The 15,045-nt window shown below is 43.1% G+C and overlaps 2 protein-coding genes across 3 annotated transcripts; one reads left to right on the top strand and one right to left on the bottom strand.

Annotated features, from left to right (window-relative positions):
• Positions 1–1,052: 1,052 nt before the first annotated feature.
• LOC124192606 (lachesin-like) lies at positions 1,053–13,138 on the top strand. Of its 2 annotated transcripts, XM_046586002.1 has the most exons (12): positions 1,053–1,169; positions 1,264–1,429; positions 1,552–1,751; positions 5,892–6,208; positions 7,969–8,105; positions 8,615–8,800; positions 9,672–9,864; positions 9,949–10,020; positions 10,098–10,154; positions 10,301–10,420; positions 11,808–11,978; positions 12,061–13,138. In XM_046586002.1, the coding sequence occupies exons 4-12, from the start codon at positions 6,142–6,144 to the stop codon at positions 12,384–12,386; spliced, it is 1,329 nt and encodes a 442-aa protein (XP_046441958.1). In that variant the 5' UTR covers positions 1,053–1,169; positions 1,264–1,429; positions 1,552–1,751; positions 5,892–6,141; the 3' UTR covers positions 12,387–13,138. The 2 variants fall into 2 exon arrangements, with proteins under 2 accessions (XP_046441958.1, XP_046441959.1); XM_046586003.1 differs by lacking the exons at positions 1,053–1,169; positions 1,264–1,429; positions 1,552–1,751 and adding an exon at positions 2,659–2,885.
• A 602-nt stretch (positions 13,139–13,740) lies between these two features.
• Positions 13,741–14,878, bottom strand: LOC124192609 (survival motor neuron protein-like). Its single transcript, XM_046586005.1, has 4 exons — positions 14,718–14,878; positions 14,341–14,644; positions 13,904–14,254; positions 13,741–13,848 (listed from the first exon to the last, which is right to left on the bottom strand). Exons 1-4 carry the CDS (start codon positions 14,757–14,759, stop codon positions 13,787–13,789), a joined length of 759 nt encoding a protein of 252 aa, XP_046441961.1. The 5' UTR covers positions 14,760–14,878; the 3' UTR covers positions 13,741–13,786.
• Between the last annotated feature and the right edge of the window lie 167 nt (positions 14,879–15,045).

Below are 15,045 nucleotides of genomic sequence, written 5' to 3'. Positions count from 1 at the left end.
CCGACGCTAGACCAAGCACAAGGTCATAGGCGTCATGCGGTCAATTAGAGGTCGTCCATTCTGACTCGATTAAATTCACATCGAGATGTGCACTCAACGAGCATCGGTCATCATCTTCGCTTCGCATCAAAAAGACCCGCGTTCGATTCCTAGTACCTCCCAATTGTGTAATACTCCCACTGTAACTGTGTACATAAAACTGTGTGTCTTGAATGTGCTGTCTCTTCATCAATATACGGTCTTCAATAATAATAATATACGGTGGAATAATAATCGATGAATGAATATCTACATATCTCACTTCTAAACTCACCTCCCGATCTATTAGACGCCCTGTTGCTATAAAGGACGTCTATCATAAGGATCGTAACCCATCAAACCCCGGTTTCTCGACTTGCTGGTCACAATCTGAAGTTGTGTCCGTCAGTCTTACGCTTAGCCCCTGACGATAGTCGACGGTTGCCGTTCACTCGGTAACACTAGACGGTCGAATTAAGGCCCAGTAGGCAGCCAATGAAGTAAGAGCGTGACCTCAAGTCAGAGACCATTCCCAAAACCTTCCCTTTTAAGGTTTATTACAATACACTTTGGTAGAAAACACGCTGTTGGTAGGGCGGATTTTTAGTCTTTCTGCGGGTTTCATACAAATTTTTATTTGGATCTTTGGATTGATCAAATTTGTTGAGACCTTTGAGACGAACAATTTGATAAAAACAAACAAATATAATTATAAAAATAGTGGGAGATTTTTCTACCGGAGGGGTAGGGGGTTTTACCACTACCAGGGAATTATATACCAAACAGAAATGGTATTATATTTCAACTAAAACTTATTCCTTATCATTTTTGAGCGGTTTGGATTTTAAGGGGGAGTTTGATTATTGTTTTTTTTTATTATTATTTCTAATTTCTATCGATATCGATTATCGTAAGCATGCTGATTAGAATTTAGAACTTATTAGAAGAAAATTGGACAAGTGTCGTCTGCTTCGTCTAGTTGAAAATTTCTAAAAAGTCAGACAAAGCTCAAGATTTTTATTGTTTTAGATTTATTTGTTCTTGATAATCGCAATACTCCATGCTGTTTAGCGGGTAAATAAAACTAAAAATACAAATTGAATGATTGTGGGAGCTATAGAAGAATTAAACCGGTTCCAAATTTGTGAAATGTTAGTTGACTAGCATTTATCATGTGATTGCCCTGTTGATGCATGGCAGTTTGTTTGTACAATTGTACTATGTAACCTTTTTTCTTTTTTGCAGATTTGAGGCCAGAGGCAGCCATCATAACCACTCAATATGCAAGTTTTTCTGCAGGTGTTAACCTATCACCAGCAACAATCTCATGATCAAATGATTTCGGCAATTGATCTGTGACCTGCTAGATATTTTAATGCTGCATTACCTACATCAATGCAGTTTATTACATGTAAACATTTATTCTCCCATTTATTCACAGTTAGCGTTTACCCAGAAGTTCTCATTTCAACTTTCCCTGACTTGTTGTTTCTGTAATTTTTTTTCGTAACCCCTTTTCTATTTTTAATTTAGATCAAAGCATCCCATTGCATTGGAATGCAATCACGGATCTCTTCAATTCCCCTTTCTTTAAATGTCCTGGTGTACGCCCATGTGAATGTGGGTGTATTCACGAGGACACCCTTTTTACCCTATCCTTCCTGGTGGATTCAACTTCACGGAGCAACGGAGCAACTGACGTAGATACCTGGCTGTATTTCCCAGCCATAAAGGTAGGACAAAATTGAACTCTATTCTTCCTTTTTGACAATTTTTGGTGGCGTTGATTATTACGTAATCACGGAGTATGTTTTTTCCTGAGCTAGGCGGACTGCAACCGTTTTCTCTTTGCGTTTTTTCTCAGTAAGGGTTCACTAAAATATTCATTTGTCGAACGAAAGCACATCAGGCTTGTTTTGTACCTCACAACTTCATCTGTGGGTGAACCATCCCATTCGAATTTAACATTTTAACTTTTAAACACTTGAAGCAAAGTGCAACAAGATAATTTTTTGACCAAGGGACTTGCCGTCACACCGTCACCTCCTCGTTTATTGCATTAGATAGAAAAACCTAACCTACGTAAATCTCAAACACCTTTCCACAGAAATTTTCATAAGCCGGTATATAGCGTATAATAGCATAGATGTTGAAATTAGCCGACATATCCAACGAGGATATCCAGCACGGAGGGGGGATTCGTCTGACACGAAAGTTGCCCGTCTTCCGTATACATCCGCCGCCTCATTAGTTATGAAGAAGGATATTCTAGATGTGCACACTTCTTCCTGTGGTGTGTGGGACGCACTTTTGATTGCGCCTGAAATCCTGGCGGATATCCTGCAAGTCCATTTAGATCAGTGGATCCAGATTTGTTGTGTGGGTGTGTATATCCAACAGCAGCACAAACAGCTCTCTGATGATCATCACCCAACAGTCTGCATCATATAACTTGTGGGCTATTGTGTCTCTCTTATGTCGGATGATTCTCCGATCCTTGTTTCCTCTCATCCCGACGCCGACTCCGCTCGGCCCAAGAGGGAGGGAGGAGTGTAAAGGGTCTCCCGCCACCCTCCTATATACGTGTGTGTAGGTGCAGCAGCAGCATGGGGGGGAGTAGTAGTACAAGTCACCGAGAAGGACCATCTTTCAGTATTCATCGTGACGAGCTGCTTATCGGGTCGCCCCTTATTCTCTCTCCTCTCAACGACATCACTTGATCTCGTTACCAATCACCAGCAAAAATCTTTCAACAAGTTCAATCCCATTTTCCCAAACTTTTGTTGAATTCGAACGTTTCCGGTGCATGTGTTACATATTTCTCGGCCGCGTGTAAAAAACTGAAAATTTGGTGATCGTGTGGATAGGTGAGTTGTTTTAAAGGTTTATTATAATAATTCGATGGTTATCCAGTCAACGGGAATTATTTAATCGCCGTCTGATTGTGACGCGTCTGTGAGATCTGGGCGTGGGTGAGGTCGACATTAATTTTGCCGACTGGATAACAGCCGGGAAAAAAAAAGAGTCGGGCCGCTTTTCCCCCCTGCGTTAATGAACGTCATCTTGTTTGTTCTTGAAGTGGAAACGCGATTGATTACGGCGTCAATCTTTTTGAATAGAAATCCCCCATGTCAAAAATCTAACTAGCGATCTCAAATGTATATGTACACATCGAGCCGATGCGCGTCATTCACAGAGTGTGTACCAGCAACGGTAATGTGATTGTCAAGCCGATATCTTGAACGTCGTTTATTGTTTTCCAGTTGACGATCCCGTTTCTTTTCAAATTGGCATCCGTTTTCTCCCCCCAGCAGCAGCAGCAACAGCCCATTATAATCGGCAAGTGACATGTTATATAGAGAGAGAGATACACCTATAGCTATAGTCAGAGTCTTAAAAAAAGTTCCAGAATCAAAAGCGGCTGCTTTTCTGACATTTAGATTAGTACAACGAGTGCTGCGCGGTTCCCCGTTCCGGAAGTCTGAGCCATCAGGAGTTTCCCCCCGGCCGATGGTCTGAGAGCCGTGCGGTCGGCTGATGTGTGCACACGGAATAGTTTTAGACATGTACAACGGGATACATCAACTATAACAAGTAGAGAGATACCCACTCTATACCATCAGCAACTGACGGAACACGTCTGAAGAAGAAAAGCTCTTTATTTATTTTTTTGTGGAATCGATCCATCACATTGGGTGGATAGATGATGTCACATCTATAAATGATTCGTTGGGCTCATCAGCTATTGGAAGATGTAAAGATTGCTACTGCCGGAATATTGGGGATAATTCGTGTCTGAGATTTTATTTGAGCTGTTAAATTTTTTATGGCTGGACATTGAGGGACAAGTGCGTGATTGTGTGCTGTGTACGTCTGCAGTTGAAGTTGCGATAATTACAACAAGTTCTGTCGGAAAAGATCGGGGTGGACAGCAACCGAGAGAGAGAAACGGGCGGGTGAATATCCATGTGATTGTCGTCCGCTAAAGTATTCAGTCCCGAACGAAATTTCAACTGGCGAAAATCTCGGTCGGCGGCTGCTGCTGCATGATGAAGGAATAGGAGCCGAAGGCTGGAATAAGGAGCGCATCTGAGCCAAAAAGACGACGGGCCGGGCCAAATGAAAGAAAAGCGGAGAGAGCCGAGCCCAGCCCAGCAGCAGCCCAGTCAAAAAAGAAAAAGAAGGGGTTCAAATAGCCGCGGGACTGTTGTACTATCGCGGCTAGCAGCACGCACGCATACATACGCCACTTTCCTGCTGCTGCTGCTGGGGGTCTGTCAGAATACGAAATGAGTCAGTCGGACGGACGACAGGCGGACAGAGGGACTCTAAAACACACACAGAGCAGAGAGAAATAAAGGCAAAAACCGGACGGACGGATAGTTTAACCCATTGGCTTTCTCTCTCTGTGTGTCAGTCAGTTTGGTCCGTCTGTCTCTGTCTTTCGGTTGTATCCGCAACTATAGCGCGCCCAGCGCACATAACAGACATGACGGGATGATTGAATCCCATTCATTTCCTAGACGCGGGCGGACAGCAGCACAGACTTCTCTCCTGCTGCTGCCTGGCCCGCATGATTAATCACGCCCTGCCCAGCAGCATTCGACTATAGAAACCGAATCTCGGCACAGCACAGCCTTTTGCTCTTTTAGAATACTATCAGCTGCTCCTGCTCCTGCTGCGTGGCAGAGTGAGACTAAATAAATGGCGCAACTTTGATTTAAACAGCGGATGAAAGTTGGACAATTTCTGGTATTATTTTTTTTCTCTCTCGTATTTCTATCGATCGGCGCATTTTTGTTATTTTGAAATCCCCAGGCCAATTTGTTGAGTTACGTGCGGGAGCAGACGAGAGAGAGAAGGACCGCTGTATTTATAGACGAGCCGCATTACATTTGGGCGATTGGATGATGACAATTTGGACATGGGCACCCCCCAGAGTGTCGTGTCGATGGTGTTCCGCGCCGGGTCCCTGAACGGCCCGACGCTTGACACCTTTTCTCCTTTTTTTGTTTTGGGCCTTTTCCCCATTGCAATGATGAAAGACTATGCGACTTGCTCTATAAAATACCCAGGGCAATCACATCACAAATGTGTGGTTGAGATTTTTCTGTTGTGTTTTGTGTCAAGAGCATCGGCACGTATATTTAAACCTTGGGATAACCCCGGCCAACAGCTGTTTTCGCTGGTGTATTTTTCTCGTTGATGGAACGAAAAAATCGAATCCTGGAAACCAAATCAAGACACGATATTATATCTGGTTCCATCTTTTTTTTTCCAAGGTTTTATTATACGATCGCGAGGAGGGTATAACAAAATGTCGAAATGGAAAGAAAAAAGGTCCCCCCCCTCGCGTTATTTCCAAAGTAATCAGTGCCAAAAAGATATAGAAAAGAGTTGCGAAGGAGTAGGAGGAGGATTCCTCGTAGATCTTCGTCCGCCAGAGAGAAAAAAAGAAAAAAAAAACTCAAAATGGTTCTATTTTCCCGTGTAATCCGTGCATGGCTCTCCCCCCCCTTTTTTCTTTCCTACTCCCGGCTGTCATTGGCGATGTCGCATCCCCCAAAAACGAGCGATCGTATAAACCTATATATTCCAATAAGGCCGGCGCACAAGTAGTAAAAAGAAAAAAAGGGATAGGAAAGAGGCACATATCAAAGCGACAAATCGACTCTGCTGCCCGAGAGTTGTATGTACATGTGTGTAATTCGATTGTGCCGATCTGTCCGTCCCCTCCTCTTATATGGCAGAGGAGGAACGACGACGACGACAATCGGCGTGCATCATCGACGACTGATTGATGGTTCTATTCCCGGCTTTTTCTTATTATATCGTTGCCTCTCTCTTTCTTCCGCTTTTCATAATATGAATAGATAGAGGCCGGCCCAGTAGCTGCAGACACCCAGACCATCGAGGAGTGGCCGTAAAAAAAAAGGAACAACAAGGAGAACGATGTAATATTGTGAGAGCTGCTGCTGCGCTGCACCACCATTTCCACTATACATGCCAGCCGACACCAGACAACAAGAAGAAAGAGACAACCTCGTATAACATCGGCATCAACCCCCCCCGAACGACCGACCGACTCTGCTGTCATTTCACAAGTCAACGAGTGTGCGATTGATGGCCATCGAGATGACGCCGACGACCTGCTTTTGGATCTTTTCCTTCCTGCTGGCTCTGCTCACAGGTAATACACACAACATTAATTTTTTTATGTTGGCGATATGACGCAATAGGCCGTCAGAAAGGAAAAACAAAATTTCTTTTATAAATGAAATAAGGCACAACAACTCTTTGTCAGTTGGGAACCGTTGATCCGTTCACCTTTTCATTGGTTCTATATCGATTGTTGGGCGATTGTCGATTCAACTCATTGTTTGATAAAATCCCATCAGCGGTCACTTTCGTCTGCGTTCGATTGAAAAGCAGCTGAATTCTTCTTCGAATTCAGCAGGCTATTTCAGAACTAAATAGTGTAGAATATCCCCCCCGCGAGAGGAAGAACTATCCGATGTAGGTTGACTATAGATCCAACGGCCTTATATAAACTTGACGGTGGCAATCTATTATTACACGGCTCCAAGCTGCAGTACAATTACCTCTGTTCACCTGCGCTGGCAACAGAAATCGTTTTTCTCATAGATTCTCTGAAACAAATAAAAAGAAAACTGATTTCCCCCGAAAATAACAAGCGACGACGAAACGCTTAAAAAATGGATGACTGCGCCATGACGTCTCCCACCCGCATTATGTATTAGCCGGTCAAAGTTGTAAAAGGAAAATTGAGCCCATCGATTATTAACTTCCATAAAGTGTACGGAAATAAGTGTTTGACTTGTTGAAGTTTCGTTGAAAATAGAAAAAAAAATTAGATTTGATCAAACTGACGGAAAATAAAATTAAAGTGAAAAACCGAATTCGGACGGACGAATGCGGCGCATTATTATACCGGACGATAGACAATTTTCCCGACATATCTTTTTGTCAACAATATCATTTTCCGTTTTTATCCGGGCATCGATTTTTATTAGCTATTGCCTCACTTTTTGTTTTTTGATTTTCGTTGGATGCCATTAAGTACAAGTCCTTTTTTATCCGCATTGATTGCTACCGCGTTGTGTAATTCTTTCTGGCCGCCGATCCAGCAGCAGCAGCCGGAGAAATATCTAAGATGGAGAGTGGAAGGTTATAACCTCTTGGTCGATCCATATCCTTCTTCTTTCCCCTTTTTCGTCTGCTGTCTGTCGTTTCACTCCGTCTTCTTCTAGACTTCCTGCTCTCCGCCTCCTACGTTATACTATAGTCATCGGCTTCTTCTTTTTTTAAATATAGATAACACACAGAGAGAAAGAGACAGTGGCAGCCGCTAATACTGCCTCTAACAAATGCTTCTGCACATGACACGCGCTCACTGTGTGTACACATTTCCGGGGGTTTTCTTTTTCCGTCGCCAGGGCCATTAAACATTTGCCAGTTGATGATGATACAATAGAGAAAGGCACTACTGCTGGCTTCTATCTCATCCGCCCATCGATAATAGTGTGTTCTCCCCCGGTCCCCCCCTCGCGCAGGATTCATCAACTTATTGACACAAACTCGACGTCTATAGCAAACAACTTCCCTCAACCCTTTGACATAATAGCACGACAACTTTTCATGTCTATCACCAACATCCCGCTCTTTTCCCTCCCAAATCCCATCACCATTCGATTTCTTCTCCAACAAGGAAAAAATCATATCTAATATGGCTGATGGTATAGTTGTCTTACACGATAGTACAGTCTTCTTTAACTGGCTTATCCAATATCCCACAGTGGCTCACGATGCAAGACATAAAAGACTTTTGAAAAACACAGACGTGCATGGGAAAATTGAGTCAAGCCGCTCGAGTCTTGTATATATGCAACGCGGAGAAATTATAATGTCGCTCAAACATGTGTTTGACAGGAATCGACGGCCAGCACCACCACAACAACAACAACATGCCGGCGCCGAGCTTCGGGTCGACGATGGAGAACATAACCGTCATCAAAGGCAGAGACGCTTCCTTCACCTGCGTCGTTCTCAACATTGGACCGCATCGGGTAATAAGCGCCACAACCGTTAAGCGAGTAGTAGTATGCAAAGCGCCGTTGATGCTGCTGCACAAATCATCTCTTATGATTTCTCTCTGCATGTTGACTTGTAGTATAGGTATATTACATTTCTGGCAGAGCCTTGTTTCTTTCCAGGGTTGAGACAGTACTAGGATCTATCAAAAGATGAAACACAAAAAGGAAATAGATGAAAGAGAGAGACAGAAAAAACAATTGATGGAATCAAAAGGGGAAAAAGCTGATTAGAAAAAATTGCGAACGTATATATGTGAAAGAAATGGGGAAAAAAAAAGAGAAACTGAAAACGATCGTTAGTTATAATTGGATGTTTTTTGTTGGCCCGGATGTTGTCTTTTTGATTTCCATCTCCTTTTTTCTTCTTCTTCTTGTTCCATCGTTCTTTATTTATACATATCACATCGAGGGAATGTTGTTTTGATCTGAGCGCAACAATTTGAAACAAACAACTTCATCATCTGTCTGGTACAAATATATAGGTGGCCTGGATCAAGGCCGACGATAAAGGCATTTTAGCCATGCACGACCGTGTTTTGACCAACAACGCCCGGCTGTCGGTCCTCCACAGCGACTTGCACACGTGGACGTTGCACATCAGAGACGTCCACCGATCTGATCGAGGCGTTTACATGTGCCAAATCAACTCGGATCCAATGCTCAGTCAGGTAAATCCAATTTCGAATGATTTATTGTCCATTTTGTATTTCTCCAAAATGTCGCTGTATGATCTGGCCATTGTTCTTTTGAGCAATTGTTGCCGGAGGAAATGTAGAAACTCGACGAATTGTTTGTTTAAAAAATGTTTAGACCATCAAAGCTCGAGTCAAATCATCTGTGAACGTGATTTGCGATGAAAGGAACCATTCCAGTGCAGTATATCGTTTGTTTTTATTTATTATCATCTTTTTATTTGGGTTTTTTTCTTTTATATATTCAATGGCCGAGGGAAAAAAAGATTTGCTGGATCGTCGCTTAAAGAGGGGTAGGGGTGGGGTGCGGTTGAACGGGTAGGGAAATAAGAGAATGGGTTTGTGCAAGCGACCAAAGTGAAATGCGGCGTTCAAATGTGGGCGACGCATCTTTTATACTACACGTTGGATATTTGAGCCCGGGCAGAGTCGAAAAAATATGGGCCAAGCTGCACAACTCGCTTGGGTTTTCTGGTACATGTTATGTTCAATGTCGCAGACGAGAGAAACGGCCTCTTCAACGGCAGACGGAAGGAATGCGCCTGATGGATGCCGTCAAGCGTACATGGAAAGTGGCTCGTAACAAAAGAAAAAAAAAAAGGCCCAGCAACGAAACATAGAAAAGAGGTGGCCATTAATTCTTCGCCGAGTGTGCAACCACCTTGTCAAATCTTTTGGCCTTTTATTTTGGCCCCCCCTCCGTAATATCTCGCGCCTGTGCAAGGAGGAAGAAAAAAGACATTCACAGTTTCTCTGCTGTGACGCAAATAACAGCAGCACCAGGGGAATAAGAGAAAAGCGGATAAGGAATTTTGGTTATCTTTTCTTTTCTTTGGCGGATATATAGACGGCCTCCCTGGAAGTGGTCATCCCGCCGGACATACTGAACGAAGAAGGCGGAGGAGAAGTGCTGATACCCGAAGGAGGAATGGCCCGTCTTTCGTGCAAGGCCAGAGGATTCCCGCAACCTCGAGTCACTTGGAGACGCGAAGACGGCCAGGACATTGTCATCCGCAGCGGATCTCTCCAAAAACAAAAAGGTTTTTTAAAATTTTAATTTCAAAGCATTCGGAACTTTGCTGTTTATATAGATGATGATATATTTAAATTTTTAAAAATGACAGTTCCAATATTCGAGGGCGAAGTGCTGACATTCCACAAGATAACAAGGTCCGAAATGGGAGCGTATTTGTGCAGTAAGTTTCACGTTTTACAGAGTTGGGTCACAATCATAATTGAGTTCGTCATCGCTTTGTTTTACTCCTCTGCGTAGTTGCGAGTAATAACGTCCCTCCGTCCGTCAGCCGGAGGATCGTCGTCAACGTTCACTGTGAGTTTTCCATTTTGTTTCCTGCACTTGATCAAAAAATAAAAAGAGACTAAATTTTGGATTCTCCCCTCTGACATTTTTGAATGACATTTCAACTTTGGTGGACTTTGCACAACTGATGCCGGCCGGGCTATATACTACAACAGTCTACCCGATCATTCAAGTTCACAATCAGCTGGTAGGCGGACCACTCGGCTCCAACATCACTTTGGACTGCATGGTGGAAGCTTCGCCAAAGCCCATCAACTACTGGGCCAGAGAGAGCGGTAATCATCCATCATCCATCCTTTATGCTTCTCTCAATTTCCGCCAACGGCCTCCTAACAAGGGCCGGTGGGCCTGTAAATGACCAAGTTGTTGCGCCACCACCGTGTAGTTACGTGTTGACAGCCTTTCTCTTCCTTGATGGCCGAGTTTGTGCGAGCGACAGCCGAGGCCGCAATCATTTCACTCTCTGTGAATGGTTGATTTGGCACTCTATCCGGTGGTGCAGTCAATTTCCAAAACTCCCGGCCGTGTACGGTATATGCCTTTTGCCCGTTTAATATTACGTATAGGTTGCCCCCGGTATGACTGACGTGTGGGAGTTTGCGTGACGGGCAAGTGCCTTTATAATCCTAGAACACGGGGAAAAGCAGCTCTATAGGCATCACAGGGAAATCGGATCAACTCTCACACCTTCGTCTATAGAAAAGTGAAATGGAAATCCCATCATGTGGAGATTCTACATGAATGACAATGATTCGGATTGTTGCTCTTTGACATCCACTTTTGTTTGGTTTTTATTTACTTGTTCCATTATTCCTTTTCGTCGTCGACGCGATCCTCTTTTGTTTTCGTGTTGTCTTTTCTTTCAACTTGGTGACGCGTGCCGTGTGCGTCTATACAGTTGAGTGCAGTTGACGTTTTCCGCGTTGGTTGTCGCCGACAGATTCGATCAATCGTTATAGACTCTCTCTCTCTCTTTGCTGCGCGTTTCAACCGCCCCGTCGCCACTTTGTCGCTTCAACGGGTTTCGTTTCCCTTTCAGCTGGAGCGACTCGGCAGCCGCTCATTCCGGCATTCTTCGAGGCAATGATAATGTCATCACACAACACCAGAGGCGCATCTTTTTGCTTTATTCACCGCCCTATATTTCCAGTCTCCAGTGATGATGTAGCGCCCAGAGGAAAATCAAATGACTCTTGGTGGTTACACACACACAACTACCCCGTATAGATATACCCTCGATTGCCTTTTCACACCCATTTGACTAAAGAAAACGAGACGATGTTTTTCTTTTTTATTTCTTTTTTTTTCTTTGGGTCGATTTGATTTTGCGCCCCCCAAGTACTACAAGGCACGTCTAACTAAAACACGGGCAAATCACATATTGAAAGAGTGGGAAGACGAAATGGAAAGTCTGAGTTATTGATTGATGGGAAATGAGAAACAAAAGCCGCGTATAGACGCGAGTCAAAGGACCGGGAAATTCAATTTCGTGCGTTTTTCTGAGCTTTTTTTTTTTTTCGAATTTTGATGATGATTGTCTGCGCGGTGAAGAGAGCCGGGGGTGGGGGGAAATAATCGAATGGGGATCGATTGTGTTCTTGCCTTATATAATGCAAAGCATTGTTTTTCTCCCATTCACCTGACGCACACACACACACACAGGCGAGATTATTATACCCAACGACAAGTACCGCATGGAGGAGATTGATGTCAATACGTACACGACCCGCTTACGGCTCCACTTGAGGCTCTCGTCGAGTGCTGACGAGGGTGGCTACAAGTGCTGTTCAAAGAATTCGATCGGAGATTCCGAGGGCACCATCACCGTCTATGGCAAGTCTTCTTCTTCTTATTGTTATCCTATACCAGCAGACGTTGAATATTTTCTATATATATTTTCTCTCCTCTTGCGCAGCCACCAAAAGAGTGGAGGAGGAAAAACCGCTGGGGCGATGGTCGGATCACGACGAAGAGATTGGCGAGGAGCCGGACACTGTCGACGACGCCGACAATACGTCACTGGAAGTGACAACGGCCACGCATTATTCTTTTGGCAGAGCCACACCGCCGGCTGGTGCGAGTAGCCGCCGTTCCAACAACAACAACAACAACAACGTCCAATCGCCGACTCAGAATAAGATGTCCATCATCCGCAGCAGCGGCGCAGCTGTTCGACTCCAGCGGACCTGTTATTACCTCGTCGCCGTCGTTTCCTTCTTCTTAGTCGTTATGCTCCTTTAATAATATTCCTTTCACTTATATTATTCGAATCGTCTCAAAGAATAATTTGAAACAAAATAACAAATGTAATTAATATACAAACTAATTTAATTAACGAACGGATCGGACATCATCACAAGTTTGGGCGACGAAATGCGCTCCTATTATTCATGATCATGTTAGATTTCTCTTCAATAGAGGTTATATTGTCGGGGAAAGAATGGCTCTTCTAGATTTACCTGTTCAAAAGAAGATCTAACCACCAGTGTCCACACATTCTTGTCACACCGCGATTGGTTGAATAATAATTCAATAACTTTCCGACGCTATAGACTAGGCAGAAAATAGAAAACCAACAACCGACGTGTTTTGGGACGCACCGTATACATAATATACAGTCTACATCTCGATTCATCTATTGCATATACCAACATCCACGTGTGTACGTATGTTATTACTGCCCCTCTCCCCCCCAATGTGTGTTATCGTTTCTCCCTCATCTCTTTGACAAACCCAATAATCTCGTTATTTCATCTCCATACTTTTTAAAAACTTACGTATATATTTATAATATCCTTCATTCCTTTTCTGATCGATCGACGTTGCTTGAGACTCTCTCCTCGTGAGTGTGCGTATGCCCCCCTCTCCTCCTTTTCTCCCCGTGTATATATATAATAACACTGAAAGCTCGACTTGTGTGTTTCTCATCAACCGCGTGCGCGTCCGTGTGTAATCCGATTTGCAGGAATGAAAAGATAACAAAAAAAAAGTGATGGAAACGCCTTTGGTTCTCTTTTCTTCTCCCTCGAGACGAATTTCTCAAGTCATCCATCTTAGACACAAGCGGCCGTCGTATATATATGGAAAAGCTGCTGTGGACAAATTTTTAACGATATTTGGCTCAGCCATCACAACAACACTGCGGATATATACGAAAAGGAAGGAGACTAGTGCTTGGCGCATCTCCGGCTATTTTATAGAGTGAATTAGTCGATTCACTTTGGCAAAACCCAGGGAGAGCTTATCCCCGACATACGCGCGTAGTATATTCTGTTGAGGAAAGAACCCAGGTTGCAAGCCATATAGACGGCGCTATTCATCTTTCTCAGGGGACAATTACGCGAAGAAAGAGAGACTCCCCTCATCCTTTGCCCCACCTCTTTTGTTATTATGCACCGCCGCAAAAGACAAATGGCCTGTCACTCGCACACAGCCAACAAAGTAGTGGACGAGAATATTGCTGGATTTAGATATCAAGTGTCTTTCTATATTTAAGTCCTTTCTCAACTCATCTTCATTGGCGCAAATGAGACGAGTTAAAGAAGAATAGATAACAAATTATTAAAGGTGACAAAAACAAATTAAATTTTGATAATTCGATACGCAAATACGCATTGTATTTTACCTCCTTATTTTACAATTCATGATGTACCAGTATTGTTTGCTTTTCTTTTGTTCCTTTGCTGGACCCCTTGGTAATATCCTGGTAAAGAAGTTAAATAACAAGATTGAATATTAAGTTGAAAATTAGACTTTACCTGTGTGGTAGCCAGCCATGTACCAGGACATCAGCATGGAGTAGAGAGAATCTGAATCCATTTCTGCAGTACCATGAGCGGGCCAGGCACTTGGAGGTGGAGGTGGTGGAATGGAAGACAAGCTGTGATTTGGCACAGAGAAATTTGGTATCAGAGGTTCTGGTCTGACAGGTTGCCAATCCAATCCAGCAATAGGTACAGGCTTAGAGGGAGACTGAAATCCTTCACATTCCATGTCACTGGAACTTTCAGGTGCAACTTCACCAGCAGCAACAATTTGTTGATTTCTAGCAGCAAGACCAGATGAAGGTTTCAAATCCTTGATGAATACAACTTCCTCATTGTCATAGCCTGGAGTTATAGTATCAACATTTTGAAGAAAAAGAAACTGTTTAGCATCAATAATTATTTCTAACTACGTTTCATTATATACAAACCAAGATATCTGACGAGACATGTTGAATTAGGCTGCTTGATTTTCTTGATGATGGCTTCATATTCAACACCATCCTCAGAGTAAACTGAACGAACATGGTCTCCAACTTTCCAACTTTCCTTCTTTGACGCTTTTGATGGTGATACAGCTTGTTCTTCTTCTGGAACATCAGATGAAGTGCTTTCTGGGGCTTCCTCTTCGAGACTCAATTGAGAGGCTACCTTCTCCTTTGCTAAGTTGACTGCTCGATCGTATGCTTGTATTAATGCCGTATCATCCCATGCATCCTCGTTAGAGTCTTGATTCTAAACCATCAAAAACAAACTTCATTATGGAACTACTGAAACTTAAATTTATTAGAATGAGACAAATATATACTTGGTCATCCCGCTTGAACAACACGAAATTGTTTTCAGCCATAATGATAAACACAAATAAGAAACAAAAAGGTTAGATATTTTAATATTTTGATAACTCCGTTCAAAACTTCAAATTAGTTAGCAGACAGCACAAAGACATGAAGTGTTTCTAAACAGCAAGACGACGACGTCGATGTGTTTCTCACATTTTTGATTCAAAACTGATTTAAAAGGATTTTTTAAAAATCAGTATCACATTTATTAAAAATGCGTTCATTTAATAAAAATTTCAAGATTTTGAGTGCGGATAATCAGCTCATTTGTTACATTCGTTTAGCTGGGTCCAG

Source organism: Daphnia pulex, chromosome 4 (assembly GCF_021134715.1).
Source record: "Daphnia pulex isolate KAP4 chromosome 4, ASM2113471v1".
NCBI classification, from domain to species: domain Eukaryota; kingdom Metazoa; phylum Arthropoda; class Branchiopoda; order Diplostraca; family Daphniidae; genus Daphnia; species Daphnia pulex.
Note: the sequence above shows the minus strand (reverse complement) of the source record. Positions and strands in the feature narration are given on the sequence as shown.

Bases quoted from the DNA above. Each gene is read 5' to 3' on its own strand.
- LOC124192609 (XM_046586005.1), bottom strand. From the start codon at position 14,759: ATGGCTGAAAACAATTTCGTGTTGTTCAAGCGGGATGACCAA. The intron at 14,645-14,717 runs GTATATATTTGT...TTGATGGTTTAG, and splicing joins TGTTCAAGCGGGATGACCAA to AATCAAGACTCTAACGAGGA. The intron at 14,255-14,340 runs GTTTGTATATAA...CTATAACTCCAG, and splicing joins ATGTCTCGTCAGATATCTTG to GCTATGACAATGAGGAAGTT.
- LOC124192606 (XM_046586002.1), top strand. From the start codon at position 6,142: ATGGCCATCGAGATGACGCCGACGACCTGCTTTTGGATCTTTTCCTTC. The intron at 9,865-9,948 runs GTTTTTTAAAAT...TAAAAATGACAG, and splicing joins ATCTCTCCAAAAACAAAAAG to TTCCAATATTCGAGGGCGAA. The intron at 10,155-10,300 runs GTGAGTTTTCCA...ATACTACAACAG, and splicing joins GATCGTCGTCAACGTTCACT to TCTACCCGATCATTCAAGTT.